General features: G+C 39.1%; 1 protein-coding gene across 1 annotated transcript in view; it reads left to right on the top strand.

The window, feature by feature from the left end:
* Positions 1–25,111, top strand: part of SEMA3A (semaphorin 3A) — a 305,059-nt gene that overhangs the window by 199,386 nt on the left and 80,562 nt on the right. Inside the window, exon 7 of the mRNA XM_039519100.1 lies at positions 21,048–21,141. Within this exon, the coding sequence (XP_039375034.1) occupies positions 21,048–21,141 (94 nt within the window). The remainder of the gene's footprint in view (positions 1–21,047; positions 21,142–25,111) is intronic.

The following is a 25,111-nucleotide window of genomic DNA, read 5'->3' on the forward strand; positions in this document are numbered from 1 at the left end:
CCATCATTGTACATGTATAGTTGGGATTATGCTGTCCATTGTATACTACTTTGTATTGACCAACACTGAATTTCATCTGCCATTTTGTTGCCCAGTCACTTTTGTGAGATGTGTTGTGATATTACTGCTGTGAGCAGGTGGAGTTACTCTTGTGAGCAGAGCTAACTTCCACAGGTATTCCCACCAATTGGCAAATTGAACAATGTTTAATTGTGCTCTTCTTTCACTACTTGGATCATAACCTTTTTTTCGTATGGATTGTGGTGGGAATGCATATTGGATATTGATAGTCTGATGTCATCTCCACAGTTTCATGGTATAAATAATACCTCCCATCTGCAATTCTTATCTGCACAAAGCCTCCAGGTCCTTTACAGTTTCTGCTCTATTCTTTGTTGTATAAAAAATATTCATATATTGTCACTAGCTTGACAGTTTACCTAAGAGAGTAGAATGTTCTACTCCCTACAAGTCTACTATTAATTTACAATATGGTTTGAAAAGCAGAGAGCACTAAAGCGTGATGCTGTGATTAATAGTTGGCACCCTTCCACCCTTCTTTTTGACAAGGAGAATGAGAAGAAGCAAAAATCTAAATGCCTGAAACTCCAAACATAATTTTCAGCAATACGTGCAACATATACACATAAAGAGAAGATTGCTGCTAACAGAAGGAAGCTGTATTAGCAAGGACAAATATAGTATAACCATTGTGTGAGGTTTAACGTTGTTAAATACCTCACAGAGGATAAAGGAAAAGCTTTTTATCGAAATAGAACCTTTCATCTCTCTGCGTCAGGGTTTTATCTGGCATAAGATGACACAGCTAGATTAACAATCAGGTATTTCAAGAATAAGGGAGTCTGACAGGAAGCTAAATTCCATCATCCTTCTTTAAACAATACTTTTCTGTGAACATAAGAGCCAAGGTAATACTACATGTTTGATCACTGCTGCAATGCCCATCAGCAGCAAAGTAATCCAATTTAAAGGGTGGAGCGCAGAAGTGGCAGACATTGTGGGTTATTGTTATTTTTTTGTTTAGTTTGATTTGGGTTGGGTTTCTTTTATTTTTGGGGGTTTGTTTATTTTTTATGGTGGAGCACAAAATTATCTAAAAATAAATGAAGAGCATGCAATTGGCTTTACAATCAGAAATCAGAAATAATTATCTCCAATATAACTGACTTTATATATTGGTTTACTATGAGGAGTTCATTAATGTATTGCTAAAGAGATAAGGGAAGTCAACTTTGGTGTTGAAGAGGACCAGAACTTCTAAGTCCTCTTTGTTTGTTTTAGTCCCATAGATCCTGTATTACACATCTGTCCATCTATCTCTATCTGTTTTAAGTATATTCTAAAAATATGCTCTAACCCAGTAAGAAGTTATGGGTCTGATGAAGGAATTACTGGGTAAAATTATATGGCCTATGTTCTACAGGAGTCAGATAATCAGAATGTTACCTTCAGACCTTAATATCTATAGCTGAAATCCTGGCCCCCAATGAAATCAATGGCACAATTTTCACTCATTCTCTCCGTTCTACATTCTTATCTTACATAATTGTTATCATCCTGCTTCTGAGTTGCTTTTTTCTTTGTAACACTACATTTGAAACAAGTCTGGTTAAGGGATAACTTTTCCCTCACCCCATAGGCACAAAGAAACAGATTATGCCTTTCCCAGTCACCCTCTCACCTGACTTTGTGGACTATCAAGTACCTTGCCATTCCAATTATTCCAAAAGTTCTATATTGGAAAAAGTGAACAACTTTCCACCATTGCTTGGAAATGGAAAGAAAGAGAAGTTCATATCTGTTTTTATTCGGACTATCACAGCTTCTGTATTATGTGCTATGGCACTGTTCACATGTGGAGTTGATATATTTATTTCTGGGGAAAGGCTTATTGGTGTTTTTTGTTTATTTGTTTGTTTTACTTTTGGAGGTCTAGAGCAAAGAATGAGAAAGAATTACTGGAGAAGGATCCAGTTGTTGCTGGCTAATTTACTTAAGAAGAGGTGAGAAAAATCACACAGTATGAGCAAGTATGTCATGAACTCATATAGATAAGAGTTAGAAATGATTTACTGAATCATTTGGTTTATCCTAGCCCTGGTGTACACTGTGTGTGGGGGGGTCGACCTAAGATACGCAACTTCAGTTACGTGAATAGCGTAGCTAAAGTTGGCCATATCTTAGGTCGACTTACCTGGCCATGAGGATGGTGGCGAGTCGACCGCTGCCGCTCCACCGTCGACTCCACTTCCGCCTCTCGCGAGCTAGAGTTCTGGAGTCGATGTGGAGCGTGTTCGGGGATCGATTTATCCACGTCTAGACGAGACGCAATAAATCAATCCCCGATAGATCGATTTCTACCTGCCGATCCGGCAGGTAGTGAAGACTTGCCCCTAGTCTATGGACATCTTCTAGTACTTTGTTCTAAAAGGCATGGTTGTCCTTTCACCTATACTGATCTAAATCAAGTCTAGTAAGTGTTTCCAGCTTTAATTTTAATTTTTTTAAAATAACATGCCATTAAGTGTAGTTATACCCATTGTTCAACCCTAAACATTTTTTCACCTTCTTGGGGTTTATACCTTTCAAATAGTAGGAGTGCTGTCACATACCTCATCTTTATGTAATTGCATACATTTTAGTTAATAAATACAGAATTACATGTGAAAGCTATGGATTCCTTTAAGTCACAGCATGAACTGATTTAGGGAGAGATATTGACTAACTCCTTGCAAGTGCATAATCAGACAAGAACCCAACACACTCCATTAATTAAATGTGCCCCGTAATGAATGCATCATGCAAGTTCTAATAACTACCTTTAGATTAAAGTGCTCAGATAATCTCAGAGTACAATAATACAATATGTGTCTTAGATATGTATCATTTTGGTAAAGTAATTAAAGGTTACTTAGCTGTTAAATGGTTACCTTGGAGGAATCCTTCAATAATGTGGCTTGAAACGTGCCTTCACAGTGTAATTAATTAAGAAAATTAAATACCAAGGCTGTAGTAAACTATTTTCTGCACAGAATAGCTGGCATATAAATACAGTAGATAAGCAGGTGGCAGAAAGCCTAGGATATACTCCTTATTACTTTCATATGTGAAATAACATTTATACTGTAGGTTGTAAGAGAACCATGACAAAAGAGCTTAAGAGAGCAGAGCAGGAGAAATATCATGGTTCAGATCCATGTGCTATTCTAGTGCACAGCTCAAATAACACAGTTAGTCTGAAATAAGTCAACATTAATTCAATCCTTTTTCACACCTATATGCCACATGGAGTTAAGATTGGTAATGAATGACAAGGATTTTGCTAGTAGCTCTATCTGACTCATCTGGAGGATTCTCACAGGGTTTAGTACCTTGATGCCTTCTTCTGCACTTAATATAAACCACAGCAGGGAAGGTAGAGCAAACAGTTGATCCAAGCATAAATATTCCCCTTGAGCCCTTTAAATGGGAAGATAACATGCATGGCACTTCTGGCAAAGCAAAGCATTAAAGCCATGAGACAAATAGATTTTTCCTCACCGTTTCTATGCTGGCTTGAGAACTGATTTCACACATTGTCTTCTTACTTTACGGCATGTTATATGAGCATTAGAGAAACCAACAGCATAAACATCCCCCGTATATTTCACTTCTTTTTGTATTTTTTTAAAATGATAATTTTTAAAATCTGGATTCTTTACTAAATAATCATAATGTCTAAAGTTCAGATCAGCATTGCCATCCTGACATAGGCCTTGATTCAGTCGATAGGACCATTCATATATTTAAAAGTTACGTTCCTACTTAAATGCTTTTGCTGGATCATGGCCTTTGATAAACTGAAACAGAAAACCTTCCCCTTCCTCCACACCACAGAAAGCCTTGCCCACAGCGTAACTGGGAATGGATTAGCTGCACAAAATGCAAAATGCAGGATATGGGGTGGTCTGACATAGATGGGATGGAGCCATAGCTCTTTGGAGGTGCAAAGATGAGCTTCTTTAGAGATGCAAGAGGGTTGAGGCTCCACAGATTGGGCATGAGTGGATCAGGGTATAGACTGATGGAGCTAGGGAAGCAGTCACTCTAAAATGAATTCAACTTCTTGCACCTGCAAACTGGCTTGGAGATAAGGATATATGACATAGACATAGGAGAAACAATGGCACCAGGTCTCTGAAGGGAGGGAGTCACTCTCCACAGTAACACAGTAACACGACAGTTCGTGAGGTCTCAGCTCCTTTTTTGGAGACAATGAAAAAATCTACACAGCTGCCCCAGCATGATGTCAGAACTAGAAGCCATTTTGAGCAGAGAATTGGAAGGGAATCATATGAGATGAATCTTGCAGTGATCTGGTAGACTTTCCCTCTCACTAGGTTCTTTTGATTGGAAGTGTGAAATGTTTGCTTCAGTTTGAGGTTTGTTTAAAACAAGGCCAATAAATGTTGCATCTTAATGAAATGGCATTGATAAAAAAAAAATTTCAAAGCAATATATCGCTAATTATTTCTTTTTATACTAATACCTTAACATGGTGTTTGAAGCATGGGACCGACACTGAAACCTGCAAGTATTTTACTGTGTGTTTAAACAGAAATTATGCTCTGTAGCTAATATTTATTTACAAGCTTGCAACAGGTTTCATAAAGAATATGATTGTACCTACAATACAAACCATGTGTTAAGTGTAATAAATAAGTGCCCCTGCAGTCATGTTTTTTCCCCTTGACTTGTTCCAAGTTTTGATTTTCATTTAGCTAAGCATCAGTGCTCAGTCAAGTGTTGTGCTAAGTATAGCCGTGGAGGCAGAAAATATTTCAGTCTAATTATATCTGGTCTAGGTCTTTAAGTTCTTCCAATATTTGTGTCTGAGTGTGATTTTATATTGCAAAATGTACTTTACCATATACCTTAGACTTCTAAGGTCCATCTTCTTGTGTTATAAGACTCTGTGACTTGGTTTTTATTACTTCAGGCCATGGTTTTCTACTTATGTAGACAAAGTCCAGCAAGCTGTTGTTTCCCCACTGAGGGCCTAATCCTGGACTCCTTAATGAGGATAAATTCCCTTGAAGCCAGCTGGAATTTTTCTAACTAATGAGTGTAGGATCTTACCCAAAGAGCTTTGAAATTAATACTGCATTCATTGCATGCAGGCGGATGAACTGAGTGCTGCATTAATGTGGAACTGCAAAGGTGCTGCAAAGGTACAACAAGTAAGCAGAGTTAGTATAATAATATTAATTGATTCAGATATCCTGTACAAGATCAATTTTTTCTCTGAAAGTATTGAATGGAAAAGTCAAATAGAAAAAAACAAAATCTGACTTTGTGTAACCTTACCCAGGAAAGGGAGTGAAAGAAGAAACTCTTGACACGTTAGTGGGAGTTTTGAGTATGGAAGATATTCAGGGCTTAGGCATTGTCAATAGAGTTGTGCAAATTGTTTTGTGCTGAAAAATGCAGATTTGGGGCAACTGAACCTATTTGGGTTAATTTTAGCGAATGATTTCAGTAAAAAAAAAATCAGAGATGTTGAAACAGTTTAGGCTGGTATTTCTGAAACAAAGAGTTTTGACTTTGTTTGAGCAAAAAATTTTGTTTCAGAATTTCCCTCGATTTTATTTTAAAAAACCCCACTGGAAATGAAAAATGTCAACTGACCCCAAATTAATTTTTTCCAACTCATTTACTTTGCTGAGAAATTAAAAAAATATATTTTTAATCAGAAATGATTTAAAAAAATTTCAGTTCAGCCACCAAACCAAAACATTGGTTATTCATCCAGCTCTACTTGTCTGCAAACAAACTTGTTGCAGGTGACTAATTAAAGTGGGTGCAAACGCCTGTTTGGACACTAGTTTGGTTTTAGAGTGGCTTATTTTGAGTTAGCTTAAGTTTGTTTCCAATTGCCTTAAGTTGACCTGAAATAATTCACTCTTAAACCAAACCTAGAATGTCCACACAGGTTCAACTAAATTAGTTTCAATTCCCACTTTTTAGTAAACTGGTGCAATTGTGTAGACAAGCCTTTAGACTGAGAATTTTATTTAGCCTTTCAAAAGAATTTACAGGAGAGCAATATGGAAAATAGTTCTTTTCTATTTGTCATTTGCAAGCTGGTGATCATTGAAAGTCAGGTTATGTCTACATGAGAGACCTTACAGCTGTGCACACTGCCACTTAGGCTGGCAAAATGTATGTCACTTGAGGGGGGATGTTTTTTCACACTCCGAGCAACATAAGTTTTGCAGATATAAATGGTAGTGTAAACATGGCCTTAGTGGGCTTACGTCTCTTTGAAAATGGGATTTAAACTTATAAGTGTTGGGCACTTTTGAGGATTTTACCTCAAAGCTTGAAAATTTTGGCTTGGAATCCAAAGTAGATAATAGAAAGGAAGAGTGGAAGAAACTGTAACCAAAATTCATTCTGCTTAACTCTAAACAGCAATGTTATGTCAAGGAGGGCTATAAAGGTGAGATGTAAAGGTTAATCTCTACCATGAGCAGAAAGCTTTTAAAAGTATCAGCAATCTGATAAGAAAAAAATATCAGAGGAGCTATAAAAATAAGCATAAATAACTGAACAATCTAGTTGGGGGAGGGGAGTCTGAATGCTGAATTTCAGAGCTATTTCTGTTACGAGGAAATGTTCAAATACCTGGTAGTAAGCGAAGGTAAAATGTTGTTCATGAAGAAAATTGAAATTACAATGGAAGACAGGAGAAAGAAAATTTAAATGGCACATTTGTTTGTGTTAAAAATTGTCTGTCTTTATCTAAGGCCTAATCCTGAATCTATTGAAGTCAATGACAAAGCTCATTGGGTGCAGGATCAGGCCCGTAGGTGCCAATCTGGCAGAGCACTGAAGCACATGTTTAACTTTGAAGTCAATGGTAATAGTCATAGGCTGCAAGCTAAGCATATACTTACGTTCTTTGCTGGAAAGAGACCTTAGGCTCTGATTCAGCAAGGCACTTAAGCATGGAACTGCCTTGAAGCATATAAATTAATCCCAGTGGGACTACTTGTATGGTTAAAAGAATGTAGGAATCACTATACTGGTCAGACCTGAGGTCCTGCTCATCTCCACCACTAGGTAGATGCTCCAGTGTAAGCCATAAAACTCCACAGTAAACAAATGTGGGATAATCAGTTTCCACCTTAGCTCCCATGCTGATCTCTAGGCAGCTAGATATACTAGATAACTAGGTAATAGAGATTAAACCTTGAAGCATAAAGCTGAGCACCTTGCTAAATCAGGGTCATAGTGAGGAGACAGAGAGTGGAGAATGCCAAAGCTGTGATCATATTTCATAATAAAGTAGTCAAGGAGTAGAGGTGATAGTATGGTGTCGATAACAACAAAAATGCCCATGAGAAGTTTGTCCCTCTGAAGGGAAAATAGGAATGTGCATGTGTCCAGCTCAGATAGAGCCTACATATAACTACATGTTTGAAAGGAAATGAATGAGGCAAGAAGTCAGAAACAATATTTTCAGAAATTCCTTAATATTAAGTCAAGCTCTCGAGGATTGGAATGTGTTACATTTATCCAAAAAGAGGCCTCAGACTGTAGAATGAAATTGGACATAGGGCTTCTGGTTCGGGGGCGGAGGGTTATTCGTTTAATTTTCAGGGTTTATTTTTAGTATTTTTTGAGTTTTGTGTAGATGTCCAAAAAAAGGGGTTGTTTCTTTTTGTATATACTGTAATGAGAATTGTATATTATGAGTAATCTCCTTGTAATATTCCCTAGTGTGCTTTAACATAGTACTGTTTCAAACAGCACTACATTAAAATGCTCCAGCAGGAATTTACTGTACCTTTAGTGTACACCAGCAGGACTACCTAAACTAACAATGTGCAAAATATTAGTATGCATTAGGAGTCACACTCCCATAGTTCACATTACTGATCTGTGTAGAAAGCCCTTAGATACAAGCAATCATTTCTGGTGTTTTTTCTGCTGTTTATTGGACAAACATCAATTTCTTTTTTTTTTCTCTTATTTTTTTTAAATAGGCGGTGTTTTGTTAATGTTTATCAGTTAAAACCTAAATCAGAAGTCCTAATTATAGACCAGTTATCTCAACTTCATTGTGAAGCAATTAAAGACAAATTCTTATCCCCACTAAAGTCAATGGTAGCCTGCAATCTACATCAATCTTCAGAAAAACGCATACTTAGAAACATACTCTCATACACACATGGATTTTCATCCACAGACTCAAATGTAACATAGCACATATATATGCAGATGTTCAGAAAACATTTGATAAAGTTCCTCCTCAAATATTGTTTTGTAATACAATGGACCAAATGCATACGGGATATAAGAGATACTGTAAGTTATAGCTTGGAAAGTGGATGTAAATGACTGTAAATTGGTGTAAATACAATGCTGAGATGGCAGGAGCCAGATTGTGTAAAGATTGTGTAAAGTGATGGCTACACGACTGCTTATGTCTGTACAGCTCAGGTTACTCAAGGGTGTGAACGAGCCACACCCCGCTGAGCGACATAATTTATGCTGACTGCACTATGTCGGCATGAGGATTTCTCCTGCTGACCTAGCTATCCCCGCTGGCGAGGGCTAGAGTAGTTAAGTCAACAGGAGAGCTCTCTCCTCTTTGCTTAGAGCGGCAACATTAAAGAGCTTACAGTGGCACACCAGCATCAGTGCAGCTGCACAGCTGTAAGCTTTCTGGTGTAACCATTGTCTAGCTAAAGCAGGATGAAAGAAGATGTAAGGTAAAGCAGGGTTCCCTTGTTGGTTGCTTTTCTTGTTACTAATTCAACCTTTGTCCACCTCTGTACTGTAGTTATACTCCCTAGTTTACCAATATGCAACTTGCACTTCCATTTACATTATCTCTGCATTTTTGGCCCAGTGAGTCAGAAGAATATACAGTGGTTTATATTATTTTGGTTGGAAAACTGGACTGAGAACAGCAAACATTAAATCACAGCAAATTGAGGCCAACAGCTTAAAGGTTCAAAAACGATGAGGCATTTATAAGGATGAGAACATCCACAGCTATATGTTTTAGGATAAAACTACATAAGGGATATAATCACTATACGCATCAGGGTATAAACCAATTACTAAGAGCTAAAGATTTTATGACATTTAGGACAGTTATTCCATAATTGTCAGCTACAGGGATTCATTCACTTCCCTCTGTAACGTGTGGTGTTACTCGCTGTCAAAGACTCCCACCTTTTCATGTTCTCTGTATGTGTTTATATATTTCCTTACTATATTTTCCATTCTATGCATCCAATGATGCATGTAGCCCACGAAAGCTTATGCTGAAATAAATTTGTTAGTCTCTAAGGTGCCACAAGTACTCCTGTTCTTTTTGCTCTACAGGGAACACTGGTCTGGTCCAGAGTTGCAATTCCAAAATTCCCATAGAAATGATTCTGTATGGAGGCAGATTCTCAGCTGGTGTCATTTGTCAAACAATAACACGAGACAGAAAATCCAGACCATAAGGAAATAAGGTCAAATTGTTTGATTCAGAGCCATTTCATTAAAGAAAGGAAAATATATGGCATATGGTGTCAAGTAAGGCAATTGAAGTAGAGAGTCAAAAATGTTTAAAATACAGCTGTGTATCTGCATGACAAATCAGAGGATAGAAGAATACTGTGATGTATCAAGTAGGTGAGGAAGAGCTAATTAAAGGGGATGGACTTGCTGCATGTTTGTTTCCTTTTCTTATCCAGCAGTCATTAATGGTTTTGTTTGATTTATCTCTCATTTCAACTTCTACCTTCTGTTCTGCTTCACCCAGTGGCCTCGTGTCAACTATCAGAACACAAAAGCTGGGTGGATCCTTAAACCTTGAAACACAATCAAAGAACAATTATGGGAAAGAGATATTTATGTTTTAGCTGTTCTTCCCTCCCCTCCTCCACTTCCTCCATACATTTAAGGAGATTAGATTATTTGAATAAATATTGGACACTGAGGAGAAAAAAATCAGTGTAGTGCAGTATGTTGATCTCCACTAAATTAATCTGAGTCACAAATGCCTGTGACAATAACTTGAAAATATACCTTCACGTGTCACATGATGCAATCAGATAAACCATCTTCATTCTGAGTCGTATAAATGACTTTCTGTGACTTCTGCTTTTTTTTTTTTAAACACAATAACATTGGCACTTTGTGTGCCAAGAAATTGTCTAGGAAGATTTTTGCTATGTGTGTTATTGGTTCAAATTCAACCCAGGTCAATAGCAACTGAATATTATCACCTGATGGGTATTCAGTATTCTGTGGACACAATTGGCATATTTGCTGGCAGTCTCAGAAAAAAAACCCACAAAAGCTGAATGGGCATGGAGCCTGGTTTATATTCCGTGTCTCAAGGTAATCCCTGCAAATGAGGTTTAGCCCTGCAGGTACCAGGTACCTTTTCAGAGGTGTCCATTGGATTGAGTTGTCATTTACTTAAGTGAGATTTGAGAAGGAAGCACGGTGTTGTGGTTAAGCCACAAAACTAGGACTCGGGATATACGGCATAACACCATAGCTCTGCCTCACACTTCTTCTGTGACATAGGGCAAGTCACGTAGTCTCAGTTCCCTGATCTAAAAATGAAGATAACATTTCCCATATAGGGTATTGGAGTAACGTGCTTGCAGGATTGCCTCTAACTTTCTACAATGGAGAAAAAAATGAAGCCAGCTACGTACAAAGTGTTGTCAAATGCCCACAGTGAAAAAGTAAAGAGAAAGATTTTTTTTACTGTTGCCTATTTCAGTAATCTGAAGTTCAGTAATCGGTAACAACAGCAGGTAAAATATTTTTTTTAATTTAAAAAAATATTTTTTTAATTTTTATTTTTAAATTATGTCAGTGAAAGTAGAATCCAATCCATTTTGAGTAAAATCATCATCATCAAACATAGTCTAGTGAGGACCGCTGCACCAACCAGAGGGATCATGGTTGATGGCGTAACTCCAGCCATTGCGTAGTGAAGTTCCCACATTTGACTGAATCCTGTAAATCCACAGATGTATAAGGTGGTGCCATAGGCAGAGCCAGGTAGGAAGAGGGTTTGCACCCCTTTGCACATCACTGGAGAGTTTGAGAACACAGTGTGCTGAGCTGTTTTTGCATATCTTGGTGACATAGTCAATGAGTTTGCAATGCCACTTTTGAATATAATGAGTGATTGAAGGAAGGCCAGATCTCTGCAAAATTATGACACTTTGCATATAGTCAAACCACTTTATGCTCATGATTTGGTGCTGACAGTGTATATGGAATGTCTCTAGTTGCTCCAAATCTTCTTGAAAAAAGGTCCAAGTTTCTGACTCCTGTAGCAATACAGGTGTACACAGGTTTGATAGATCTTGAACTTTGTTTTAGTGCAAAGACATTTTTGTGTCCATACTTTTTTTTTACACGTTTTTTCATAAGTTTTTGCGACTTCATGCAGGAAGCAGCAAGATCTATTCAGTACCAGTGTGAGAGTGTGCACTGGTTTGCAGCTTTTGCTGTGTTTCGACAACCTCAAGTGTGCAGCAGTGATGCTTTCTTGCCAATATTCTGTCAAGCTATTGAATGGATTTTAGGAGATGCTGCTCTACACATTAGAATCATGGTTGTCAAGAAGTGTTCACTAACCAAGACTAAGCCAATGCTGTTGCCTGGCTTGTGGAGAAGTCAGAGAATTTCAGCTGTGACCTCTAAGGTCTCCAAGATACCACCCACACTATGGGGTTGAATGTCTCATATAAGAAGACCAACGTCCAGAACCTCAGAGTAAAGACACCGGATCCCCCAGTACAGGTGAAGTCAAGTATCGTGGAGAGGGCTGATGAGTTAATTAACCTAGGCTACAAGGAGAGTTCAAATGGTCAGCAAACCAGATGTTCTTTGACCGATAGGTCTCACTGCCTCCTGCATGTGAGTACAACAATGCTTCCAATCTTTCCAGGCCTCATTCATAGGACATAGAAGCCAATGGAAAAACTCCCATTGACTTCTATGGGCTTTGGAGCAGATGTTTAGCCAATGATGCAAGCACAAATGTCAAACCCTGCTAATACAAACACAGCTAGAGCCAGAAAGACTGCTGGGGTTTTATTTTTCAAACTTCAGTTGTAAATGTTAATTTTGACATCTGCAAGTAAAAACAAAGAAAGGGGAAAAGGTGTTTCATTCCCACACTGTACATCTCCTGGACCTCTGAATATGCAGTAAGGGCCAGCTAACCTTGCCTCCCTTTTAACCTCCTGATTACATGTGAGTTCCAGCACTTCTTAGTAAGTTCTTCCCTTCACTAGAAGGGTCTTTCTCATTGACAAAGACATTTATAGACAATGTGTTCCCAAAAATTTGTGTCTTACTCTTTATTGATTTCTTATTCATCTCCAAATTGTAAGTTAGCAAAGTTTCAGTGTAAAGAAAGGATAACAGCAGAGTGCAGAAGGTTCCTATTACAGGACAGTCACATCATCCTGTTGACATGTTTACATCCGAGGTGACAGAATACTCAGCAGGATAACCTCACAGATGTTCCAGACAGACTTGAATAAATAAATAAAATGGCACAATTTGTTCCCTGATGATTAGGATCAAACTAGTCACTGTACCCAACAGTAAGTTTATACTTAACAAATAAGGTATTTGTAAAACTAAGAGAAGAAGGACTTTGGAATGATCCTCTGACTTTTATATGGCATTTCAGGTGGACCTATGCAAACAGCAAGTGGACTGTTCAGATACACATGCTATTTGCATGCACAGAAGACCAAATTCTTCCTTCAGTTACATTTATGCAACTCCCTTGGCTTCTTGTCTAAATCTACTATTGTTCATGGACAACGTATTATAAGAAGGATTTGTGGCTTAGGTGCTTAGTATTTGAAGTCCTAGAACTGTTCATTTGTAGTGCTCTGTGTGTGTGCGTGTGTGTATGTGTATATATATATATATATACTCTTCTCTATGTGTGTATACACATACATACACACACACACACATATTTTAAGTGTAAATATATATTTCAGGGGTCAACAGCAAACCAGGGCTAAACAATTATAACTATGAGAGTCTTGTGGTCTCTGCAGACATTCAAATTAAGCTTATGTTTCAATGTAAGATTTTAAAAACATATACAGTGCAGAATAACACAGATGCTGTTCTTTTTTCCTGTGTTCATTACCATTAGATGTAATCATGACAAAAAGCAGAAGCATTATGTCATGGATGCAGGTTTTGGGAGTGACGTGCCAATAAGTTAAAGCCTCATAAATTGGTGGTGAGGAAGAATAACTGTTTTAATTTATAGCCATTTAGAAGGGTAATTTTCAGATGTTGCAGAGACCTTGTCTTAATATGTAAACATGGCAAATGGCTAGGTAAGAGATTCATCCATACCCCCCTGGACTTGATGGAAATCTTTCCGTTGACTTCAATGGGCTTTGAGATCAGGCTCCAATGTAGAGCCAGACTGTGCCTGGCACCTGGGTAGCTATGCAAGGGGAGGAAGGACACAAGGATCTTATCCCACTTTTGATGATGTGGCACTTGGCACAGCAGCCAGCCATGACTGAAGTCCTTGTGCTCTCCTGAGCACAAGGATTGATCCTCTATTGCCTAACTAGTGACCTTGGCTACCCCACAATGGGTAAAGTTAGGTATGGGGCAATGAAGCCATGAGTTCTATACAGTTCAAGAATTACTCTAGAAACCCATAGACTTTAATAGAAAACAATCTCTGTGTTGAAGAACTTTTTAATAAAATAATTGGATGTCACTATTATGCTTTACCTAGCTGAAACAAGGGCTCGTAGGGCCCTGATCTAAAGCTCATGAAATGATTGGGAGTGTTTCCACTTCTAAAATATGGCATCTTTACATATCAGCAAAGGGAACAATCTGGTTTGGTACTGATATGAGCCACTGATGCTGTGGATTGCTTTACATGTGTGTGTGTGTGTGTGTGTGTGTGTTTATATAGATATGTAGAGAAAGTGCATTACATAGTTTTTCCAGCCTCAATGACCTTTTCTGTATGGGGGAGTCAAGAATAATGGAAATCCAGGTGAGATCCTGAACAGAAAAGTTGTCTTTTAATGTGAACTTTCTTTTTAAATAACATTGAATCAAGTACGCTAAAATACATCTGTTTCTGTGTCCTTAACATTTTGGTTTCAGTGAGAGAAAAAACAAACATTCTTCATATTTGTTATCACAAAAAAATCCAACCTGTACTAGAAAACTGCATTGTTCTTAAAAATACTGCTGTGAAGGGTAATTGTAACTTGTGACAGAGAGAGGTTATAATTATGTCTACCATTACTTATGTCTCCATGCACACAATAGAATTAATCATTTCAAAGGTATTTTTCCCCTTTGCAATATCAGTTTTTAATGTGTTGGGGACCTAATTCTTCCATTATAAAGAAAGGTAAAACTAGACCATGGTCTGACTGTGTGGTTTCATATGACAAGTCACTGTAGGGAATGAAGACTGAAGATAAACTATCATTGCAAAATAGTCAGAGTTAAAATTGTGATAATCTTCCACGTTATCTTGCATTCCAGCCCTTTCAAACAGTTGACTCTCTGAATGGCTGTTTGAGTGAAGTAAATACTATTATCCCCGTTTTGCAGATGATGACACTGAGACACAAAGTGGTTAAGAGACTTGCCCAAGGTCACACAGGAAGTGAGTGGTAGACCTGGGATTAAAATCCAGGAATCATGTTTCAGGGCCCAGTCTAACAGATGTTGAAGTCAGTGGAAAGCCTCACAACTCTACACACAGTGCAGTTATATTAAAGTGAACTGCAAACGTGAATTTCAACCTCCCCACACAAAGTCTGAGTAAACTAAGCAGGGGTTGTGGTGGATGGAATTCATCCCCAAAACAAAGATAGTCCACAAGGATTCAAATCCCACCCGCTCACAGGGGTGGTGCATCAGACTCATGGGATGGAACAGATATCACAATCCCTACTGGGATTTCCTGCTCATTAGAGTTGTGGTATTGTGAAATCAGTGGCCTCTTCTGCACCTCCACAGAGCCCTACCCTGGAACACTTTGAGGGGAATTCTTTACAATGTGTCTTCTGGACCTTTGTTGATCATTTTATCACCCACTTAGACCCTGATTCAGGAAAGCAGTCAAGCAGTTGATTTAATTGGGCCTCCCTTTTGTTGGTAGTTCAGAATTTTCTTCTTTATACCATGTAATTTAAAAATAGGAATGAAGTAGACAGGCTAAACATAATGGAGACATATGGCTAATGATTTTGGGTGCCTCAGTTTTAAAGTGTTCAGTTAGGCACGCTGTAGAAGGGGGTGATTTCAGAGGGTGCTAAGAACTTTCTGAAAATCAGTGCCCTTCAAGGGATCTCAAGCTGAGACATGCAAAATCACCAACTACATTTGAAAAGCTTGGCCTTATGCCAACTCCACTTAATCCCTGTCTACATATTGCTATACAAATGCTTGATCACCATTTGTGTATGTGTGTACACATGTGTCGAGGATACATTCAACACCCAAATCAGACGTGAAAATTCCCCAGAACAACTGCTGAATCTTACTCTTGCTAAACTGAACCCTGATTATAGAAGCCAATTTTACAAACATTCCCCCAGAGCTACCATTTTCTTTCTCATCAGAAAGCCTCTTGCATATAACAACACCTTTTCTAATTTCATTTATTTACAATGGGACAAGACTGAGACGGGGCAAGATTTATTACTATGACATCACTGATGTTCAGTAATTCATAAAACACTGGGTCTAGGAGTTAACACTGCTGTTATTTCCTCTGATGCCTGACCTCACCACAGTCTAATAACATACAGGAAATCCAGAAGACAAAGGGGGAAAGCAGTGGTTTTGATTGCTAAAAATAACCATAGAAAGCTAGCACAATCGTCTAATAAAGTATGGCCCCATAATTTATTTAACATAGTAGTAGAATCTGCTAAAACAATTGGAATCCATTATTCCTGTTCTACATTTATTATGGAAAATAAGGAGACTGGGGAGGGAATCACTCAAAGAACTGAGACTTTTAAATTGTATAGTTCAATTGTATGTATCGGTTTTAGGAGTGTGTTTCTTATTGCTTACATATGCTGTCTACTTAATAGCTCAGCTAGAACAGACAATCATTGTATAGCACTTATGTTTCCAGAGGTCATCCTGTTAGAGCCAGACAGTGATGTAGGTGATATATTACACTTGACACCCCAGAATGTTGCCATACAAAGGGATTCTAATTCTCAGTGTCCCTGAGAATTGTTCAATATTCTTGATGGTATCTAATGTCTGGTATGCCACTGAGATGGGATTTTTTGGTGTCTTTACTAATCAATCAAGGTTAACATGACATTCATGTCGTGCATTTTTTCTGATTACACTACTTTTGCTAGGTCATCTTGTACAGAGAAAATAGTATAATGAAATTATTTGGGGTTTCTATAGTCATTTCATTTATTTAAAACAAATTCTTCTTCTTGTATTTAATACAGTCAGGATTTAGGCAGAGTTATAGAACAGGTAGAGCGAGTGAGGTTTGCGTACTGACCCTACAACCATTCTCAGAAAGACACTCAAACCAATCTGCCAACTAAAGCTTGTCAAATATTGCAAAAACAAATGTTCACAAACATTTATTCTTATTTCAAACAATTGTTCAGTTTGATCATGCTTGTGTCCCGCTTTATTCACTTATGTTGCACAGAGATTTGGGGAGTGTCTGTTCTTCCTAAGAACACCAATATTACTATGCAAACAAAGATATGTATGTGTGAACAAGAGTATTTGGTAATTGACATTGACAAACTGTTTTAACAGCTTTTTCATCCAATCAGGGAAGAGAAACATACTGTGTGACTTAGATGACCAATCACACATCAGAAATAATGAATAGCAAATAAGTAAAGGCAACTATTTGTGAACAGCCCATTTGAATTGCATGTATTTAATCATCATTTGCATTTGTATATATAAGCAACGCTCTTCTGCAGATCTTAAATCCCTTATAACTATTAAATCATTCAGACGCAAAACAACCCTGGGTACTAGATGAGTGTTTTGAGGCTAACCAGGTGAATCTGAGCCACTGAGAAATTAAAGTCAAACTTTTAAAATTGGGTCTCTAAAGTTCAGCCCTAAGTAAAGGTGGCCTGATTTTTAGAGGTCCTGAGCAATCACAGTTCCCATTTAAATCAACAGGGCCTAAAAATTGGGGCCTGAATTATGAGTGGGATTTTCAAAGGAGCCTAATGGAGTTAGTTGCCCAAATTCTACCAAAGCCTAAGAACCAGATTTTCAAAGCTATTTAGCCACTTAAAGATGCAGGTAGGTGTCTAGTGGGATTTTCAAAAGTACCTAAGCAGTTTAGGCACCTAATGCCTGTTTAAGTTAACGGGAGTTACTAAGCTCTTACCTGCATTGTTAGAGACCTAAATACCTTTGAAAATGTGACCCTAAGTATCTAGCTGTATGAACCCACTTTAGAAAAGTTTGGCCTAAGTGACATACTCAAAATCTGTGGCAAAACCAGGAAAAGAAGCCCAGGGCCCAATCCTGATTCAGCTTAAGTCAACGGGAAAATATAATACAACTAAGGTTTGCACCTTCTGTCTCTCAGGCTTTACCTCCAGGATTATCCTTCTTCCCTCTTTTACATTAGGGTTGACTTGAATTACTTGGGAGCATCTATAGGAAACCAAACCTAAAGAATTTTATAATTCACATAGCGAATAAATGAAACTATTGTATGTTCAGTATATTGGGGCCAGAATTTCATTTACACTAAGGATATGAAGGGGTCTTAAAGTGGGGATTCATTACATTTCCCTCCATTTTTAGGTTTCTTTGCTCTGGCCGGGCATAGCCGAGGGAGCGGCCTTAATGTAAATGAGAATCAGGTTCATAGGTCATTTTGTTACAATAACCTTTCTTTGAAATCTATCTGATTTTTATTTCATCTTGCTACCAGCTTGCTTTTTCACGAATGCCAATCTCTGATTATATAATAGACTTCAAACAATTTTGAAACAGTGAGCAGTTTGTGAGCCCACTATGTACTTCTTGCTATTTATGGATAGGGGGTTTGCTGATTCACTAAGATGTGATGCTTTGCATTCAAATTATAAAGCCCAGGAGGTTTCCAAATTATATGTTCAAGCACTTTTCCAAGGACAAATAGTTTGCATACTGTCTCGCTAAAAGCTTCTTGCCTTTATTTATTATTTGAACTGAGTTTCCATTTTGGATCTATGTCCAGCACTCTTGAAAATGATCAAGTGCACATTTTTATAGAAACTTTAAGGACTAAATGCTGCCCTCAGATTAATGCGTGGAGATCCCAATCTCCTACTGATGAGCTCCCCTGAGAGCAGAATTTGGACCTAAATGCCACAAAGTAGAGAAACACATAACCAAATGCTTGTTTCCGATCAGATTCCTTCTTTATTGCTTCTTGCTCTTATTTCTGGGTGTGTGCAAGATCTTCTTAATAATTTGCTCTGTTTACTGCTTGTTTGTATTCAAAGGGGGTGAGGTTTTACCTGACTTCTGCACTTAAATGTATTTGGGCAAGTTGCCCTACTTGTACTAGGTTATGCTTCCAGAGGCCTTCAGACTAACAATGATATATTTATGGGTCACCTAACAATTATACATTTATTATTATTATTTCTTGCTGATAGATTTGGGAACTTAATTAACATATTTACATAGTATTTAAACTCAAATATTGAAACACTGTGGGATTTCTCTATTTTTCCTTTTATTTCAAAGGGGTTATTCCCCAAAACCCAAGAGCTTTGAATGATATGACTATATCACAAGAGATATGAGTATATCATCCGTATATTCTGTTGGCCAGATTTTCCACTCCGCTATGCCAGTCATAAACCACTGTTAATGGAATCACAGTGTCATCAAACTGCTACAATGGAGTCTAAAATCAGGGCCTTCATCTATCGAATAATTCTCCACATCTGTTTCTTATTTGTCTCATAATGGCACACTGGATTACCTGGGGATGATATTAAAACAGTCATGACAGTAACTTGTAACATTATCAAGTATCCATTGGGGTACAGGTTGAGCAATTATCTGAATTAATGAAAGAATCCCAAGGAAATATATATTGATAATAACATTTTTATTAAAAATGGCTTATAGCATTAGTGCCATTTTCTATTACTATTGTCCAGCACAAATAATGTCATCTGCTTATTCCTTTAATTTATTATGCAAGAACTAGATTTGGGGCATGCAGCTAAAGTTCAAATCAAGTTTTCATTTTTTGTAAGTTAATATGCTACAATTAATTATTTGAGGGAGCAAAGTCAGGAAATAGAGTTAGAGTGGTGGAATGAAGATCATAGTTTGAAGACTAAACAAAAAAGGAGAGGTTGAAGGAGAAGAGATGCAGATCAGAGAGGATCCTCAGGCATAGGGAGATAGCATAAAAGAAGGCATAGAGTCCTTACAGGAGGTGACTAGGTAAATGATAAGGTGTGAATGAAGGGAATGAGAAAAGGAAGATGAGAGAAAATATGGAGGCAGGTTGTTAAGATATTGGAAGAAAAATATCATGTGCCTTAGTTGCTTTAAACTACTAATATTGTGCTAGGCCTAAAATACAGGACTGTTTCTTTGTATGCATCTGTACAGCACCTAGCACAATGGGACCCCAACTATAATCCAGTGGGCGAGGAAGGGGAAAAAGAGGGTTATAGCAAACTGCATCTGTAACTATAGTCCATGGCCAGGGCCGCCCACAGGATTCAGGGGGCCTAGGGCAGAGCCGGGTCTTCAGCGGCAATTCAGCAGCGGGTCCCTCTCAGAGTGAAGGACCCGCTGCCGAATGCAGCCAAAGAATGAAGCGGTGGCGGTAGAGCAGCCTAAGTGCTGCCGATCGCGGCTTTTTATTTTTTTTCCCCACCTTTTGCGGCGCTTGTACTCAGCAGGCAGCGCTCCGAGGCTTCGGCAGCACTTCAGCGGCGGGTCCTTCACTCGCTCTGAGGCTTCCACTGCACTGAAGGACCTGCTGCCGAAGACCTGGAGCGAGTGAAGGGCCACCGCCGAAGTGCCGCCGTAAACCCGGAACTGCTCGTGGGGCCCTTGTGGGGCCCGGGGCCTGGGGCAAATTGCCCCACTTGCGCCCCCCTCTGGGCGGCCCTGTCCATGGCATGTATGGATGAGAAGGAAATCTGTCCCCAGCATATATTCTGGCTTTACATGGGAGATGTGGATTTTACCTACTTGCAAAAACTAGAAATATTGTGCTTAATTTGATTGGCAGATATGGCCCTGAGCCAATGAAAAATAATTAGAAGTACTGAAATCCCATTGTTTTGTATTTATTGGACCGGATTTGTTTAGAGTTGGCTGAGGTTTTATTTGATCTCGTTTATATCTCATCATGCTGTTCCCCCAGTTCATAGAACTAAAAAGTAATGCATTGAAAAGTACTGAAAGAAATGACTACTAATCATGTGAATGAACAGAGTCTGGGGATAAGGGAAATGCCGGTCTTTAAAAGCCCAAGTTAGCTGGAGCAGGATGCAACGCTGCAATTTATGCCAAGATTTCTCCTTGGGAAATATGGCTATCGTGATCAGTGAAACATGCTTCACCTTTTTTAATTCCAGATACAAAGTCCAAACACCAAGATCTTTACTCAGTCCTTACTCAGGCAAACTCCCAGTGAAAGCAATGCAAAGTTATTACAAACATATGAGGATTAGACTAGAGCTCAGGAGTTGTCTGAATGATTTTTGACTAATGTTCAGCAATGTCATTCTAGTTGTAAGACAGACAGTCTGGGCCAGATTCTTAGCTGCTGCAGGTAGGTGTAGCTTCATTGACCTCCCTGGTGATATTCCAATTTGTCCCAGCTGAAGGTCTGGCCCTCTGTAGCTATCTTGGATGCAACACTGTATTGTATCAGACTCAATATTAGTGTCCTTTTGTCAGATAATTGTATTATTTTTTCTTTTCCTCAACAGGACATCATTTTTAAACTGGAGGATTCACATTTTGAAAATGGACGAGGGAAAAGCCCCTATGACCCCAAATTGCTGACAGCTTCTCTTTTAATAGGTACGTGTGGCAGTGTAAAATAAATGAGACCTACTTTCTCTATAGAGAAATACAAGTTTGCTACATTTTCCCTTTCACACTATTTCTCAATGGTTGTGGGTTTGTTGTTGTTGTTTTTGGGGTGAGGGTTCTATGTTAAAATAATTCCAGGCTGATTATTTGGCAGATGGTTTATCCAAGTGTTTTGAAAATAAGGTGACTATATAAAAGATGCCTCAAATATCAGCTGTTTTGCTTGTTTCCACATTAAAAGCTTGAGATGGCAAGTGTTTCACACTCTTAATTTCAGCTGAAGTCAGTGGGAACAAGGGATACTCAGGAATTTCCACATACAAACCCTAAGAACCGGATTCTCCAGCTGACTGTCTATGTGTGCTAGGGTCTAGAATCTGGGGTTGTGGGGTCCCTGGAATGCTGACTCTCATTCATCAGCACCAAGGGAGATGGGTGAAGTAGCCTCTCACTAAACCTGGAAGGTCAAACCTCAGAGGACATTCTCTTGGAGCATCCAAGGCCTGCAGCCGTCTGATTGGCTTACTCCTTCTACTTGAGCCATCAATGAGCCAGCTGGGCTGTCTGAACAACTGTGCCGACCTTCTGCTGCTGCTGCCACATCAGACCCTTGTTTGTGCCTAAATACCTTTACAAAATCTGGCCCGAAGTTACTATTGCTTCATTGAGCCTGTTTAGATTTTCTGACAGAGTTTTGCAAAGCAGGCTAGGAGAGTTAGATGCACATCTTTCATTGAATTAACTGTTATTAAATCAAGAGTCGCTAAATTAATGGAAGATGTGTGTCAAAACCCCCTACACTGCATTAAAAATCTCAGCTTCCCTTTTTATTTTAATGTCTAATTTTTCCTTCTCCTTTTTCTTACCTTGTTCTTATAACAAAACACAGGAGTGTTGTGTGAGAAGGAAATAAAAAGGCATTTTTCCCCTTTCCCCTTACCTGAGCAGTTAAAATTTCATGGGTTTTGCTACAGTAGCTTTGTCCTTGATATATGACTTTGTGGCTCAAGATCAATAGTTATAACTCAAGATCCAATGGTCTGATGCTGCATCAGCATCAAGGAAGCATCAATGGGCTTTCAAAAGTTCACTGTTCTGTGTCCCCCCAAAACACTCCAGAAGATAAAAACTAGTCCAGCGTGAGTTATATTCTCTGTTACTTTTCAAACATTGGTAATTGTAGGTCTTTACCCAATAAATATTCATGCTCCATTTACACTGCATTTGCTCATAAAAGACAGCAAAAATACTTAGTCCCGAGGTAGCCCTAATGATCACAGGTGATGAGCTGCCCTGAGGCCGCACAGTTTTGTAAACAAGAAAGAAGCACATACCTTGCTTCAACTTGCACCCTGTACTTACTCCAAACGAAAAGGAAAGAACCATGTGCCTAAAAGGCTGGTGTATAAATTAATGCCTGGGGCAACTTTAATTTGTGATGGAGCTGCTCCCCTGGGATTGACTTGACTATTTACTTTAATATTCAATAAAGAAAAGAGATGATGACAAGCCAGTATTACGTGATACACACGGTATGCAACCACACAAAGTCAAAAGTCTAACCTTTCGCATTCCTTTTTTTACCCGGTCCTGCACAAATATGATTATTTTATTTCCTTTGGCTTTGCTTTCAATGTTTTTAACAAATCTTTGCCTTTGCCAGGTTAGTCACATTCTTGCTGCCTCAGTATTTTTTTCCTCTGTCTTAAATATATATTTCCCCGCTATAGATCATTATTCTGAGCATCTTAGTTGGTTTTGACTCAGGCTTCAAGTAGTGTGCTTACTTGTACTCTTGAAAATCAGGCAGATTGATTTTTTTTTTCTTTTTTAAACCACAGGGCAATTTTTGCCTCTCTAAGGCTTCTTATTGGTTTCCTTATTGCCACACTGTGTTATGGGCTACATCAGGGGGTCGGCAACCTTTCAGAAGTGGTGTGCTAAGTCTTCATTTATTCACTCTAATTTAAGGTTTGATGTGCCAGTAATACATTTTAACGTTTTTAGAAGGTCTCTTTCTATAAGTCTATAATATATAACTAAACTATTGTTGTTGTATGTAAAGTAAATAAGGTCTTTAAAATGTATAAGAAGCTTCATTTAAAACTAAATTAAAATGCAGAGCCCCCCGGACCAGTGGCCAGGACCCGGGCAGTGTGAGTGCCACTGAAAGTCAGCATGCTTGCCGCCTTCGGCACGCGTGCCATAGGTTGCCTACCCCTGGGCTACATTATAATGCTACATTTTACTAAAAAAGTTCCCTAAGTACTTTACGAAGTGGGGGCCAGATGCACTCACTGGTTTCCAGTGGCTTACTCTGCCAGTGGCCCTCCGGCAGAAAGTTGGTCTGGTAGGAAGCACAACTCCCACTGCACCTATGTGGTCTCTGAGCCAGCAGATACAGCATTCCAAGTGGGTGGGGTTGACCCAGAAGAGTGTGGAGCCAGGCTGGCTGGGAGATGAGCTGATTGAGCCACAATTGCTTCCCCATAGTACAGTGATCTGTCACACTCCCCCTTACCTGGAATGGAACCTGCCCATGCCACGCAGGAAACGCAGTCGGAAGCTGGGGCCGGGAGCAGAACTGTAGTCAGGGCCAGGAGTCGGGGGCCGGGAGTGGGGCAGCAGCCGGGGCCCGAGGCTGGGGCCAGATCTGCAGCTGTGACTGGGGGCAGAGCAGGGCTGGGTGACACTCATTCCCCGCCCCCCATGGGGGGCTGGCCGGGGCCCTGCCACACACACCTGAATGTTCCTCTGTGCTTCCCGAAGGGAGCGCGCCCTGCAGTGTGGGGACCACTGCCATGGTAAAGCCCTTTGGAAGGAAACAGCTGTACTTTCTCCTGCCTTTTCCTATAAGCAAATATCATCTTTACTGCAGCTGCCTTCTTCAAGGCCAGGGATTGCAGTTTGCACCCACACATACTCACAAGGTTTTTTCTGTGGATATTTAAAATGATCACTCAACTGTCACTGAAATGCAGCCACCTCTGAGGTGTAACATAGCTTCTATACTACCAGCAACCCTAAACAGTGACTTTTTTTAAGAGTGAAGGCAAAGAATAAATTCTTGACTCAGAAACAACAAGGCAAATTTTAGGTGAGTAGAATGTGATTGCCCGAGTTGGAATTTCAGCAGGACACCAAGATTAATATGCAAAAAGTGCCCTATGATATTTAATAGCCATTAGTATTCAGGGTTTTCTATTTTTGTCTCAGCAGAGGGAGGGAGGCAGGGATAGCTCAGTGGTTTGAGCATTGGCCTGCTAAACCTAGGGTTGTGAGCTCAATCCTTGAGGGGGCCACTTAGGGATCTGGGGCAAAAATTGGTCCTGCTAGTGAAGGCAGGGGGCTGGACTCAATGACCTTTCAAGGTCCCTTCCAGTTCTAGGAGATTGGTATATCTCCTATTACCTTAAATATGTATGTGCATAAAAAGGGTTTCCTGATAAAATTCAATCATGTTTTAAAGAAACATTTCATCATTATTAAATTGTTCTGGTATATTTTCAAAATATGTTTCTCACTCCATCCACTTGCAAACATTATTCATTATTTGTTAATGTTCATTAAAGGTAGCTATTGCTACTCTGCTCTGAGTAGATGCCAGTTGTGAACATGCCCTCAAGAATCCAAGCCATTCTTTAGCCATCATTCCTTATCTATATGTTGCTAACTAAACAACCGGCATGTGAGCATGTTAATACATGAAAGTGTTAGAAGTATCTACTCCCAAGGCACTGCTTTCATCTATTACAGGACAGGAGGAAAAGGGAAAGGTAGGGTGCATTTCAACTATGAAAATTGGAAGAGCAGGTTAGACAAACCCCTGTCGGGGATGGTCTAGATAATACTTAGTCCTGCCTTGAGTGCAGGGGACTGAACTAGATGACCTCTTGAGGTCCCTTCCAGTCCTACTATTCTATGATTCTAAGAGAAGATTGTTAACTAACGAATTAGT

This window comes from Mauremys reevesii, linkage group 1, assembly GCF_016161935.1.
Source record: "Mauremys reevesii isolate NIE-2019 linkage group 1, ASM1616193v1, whole genome shotgun sequence".
NCBI lineage: Eukaryota > Metazoa > Chordata > Testudines > Geoemydidae > Mauremys > Mauremys reevesii.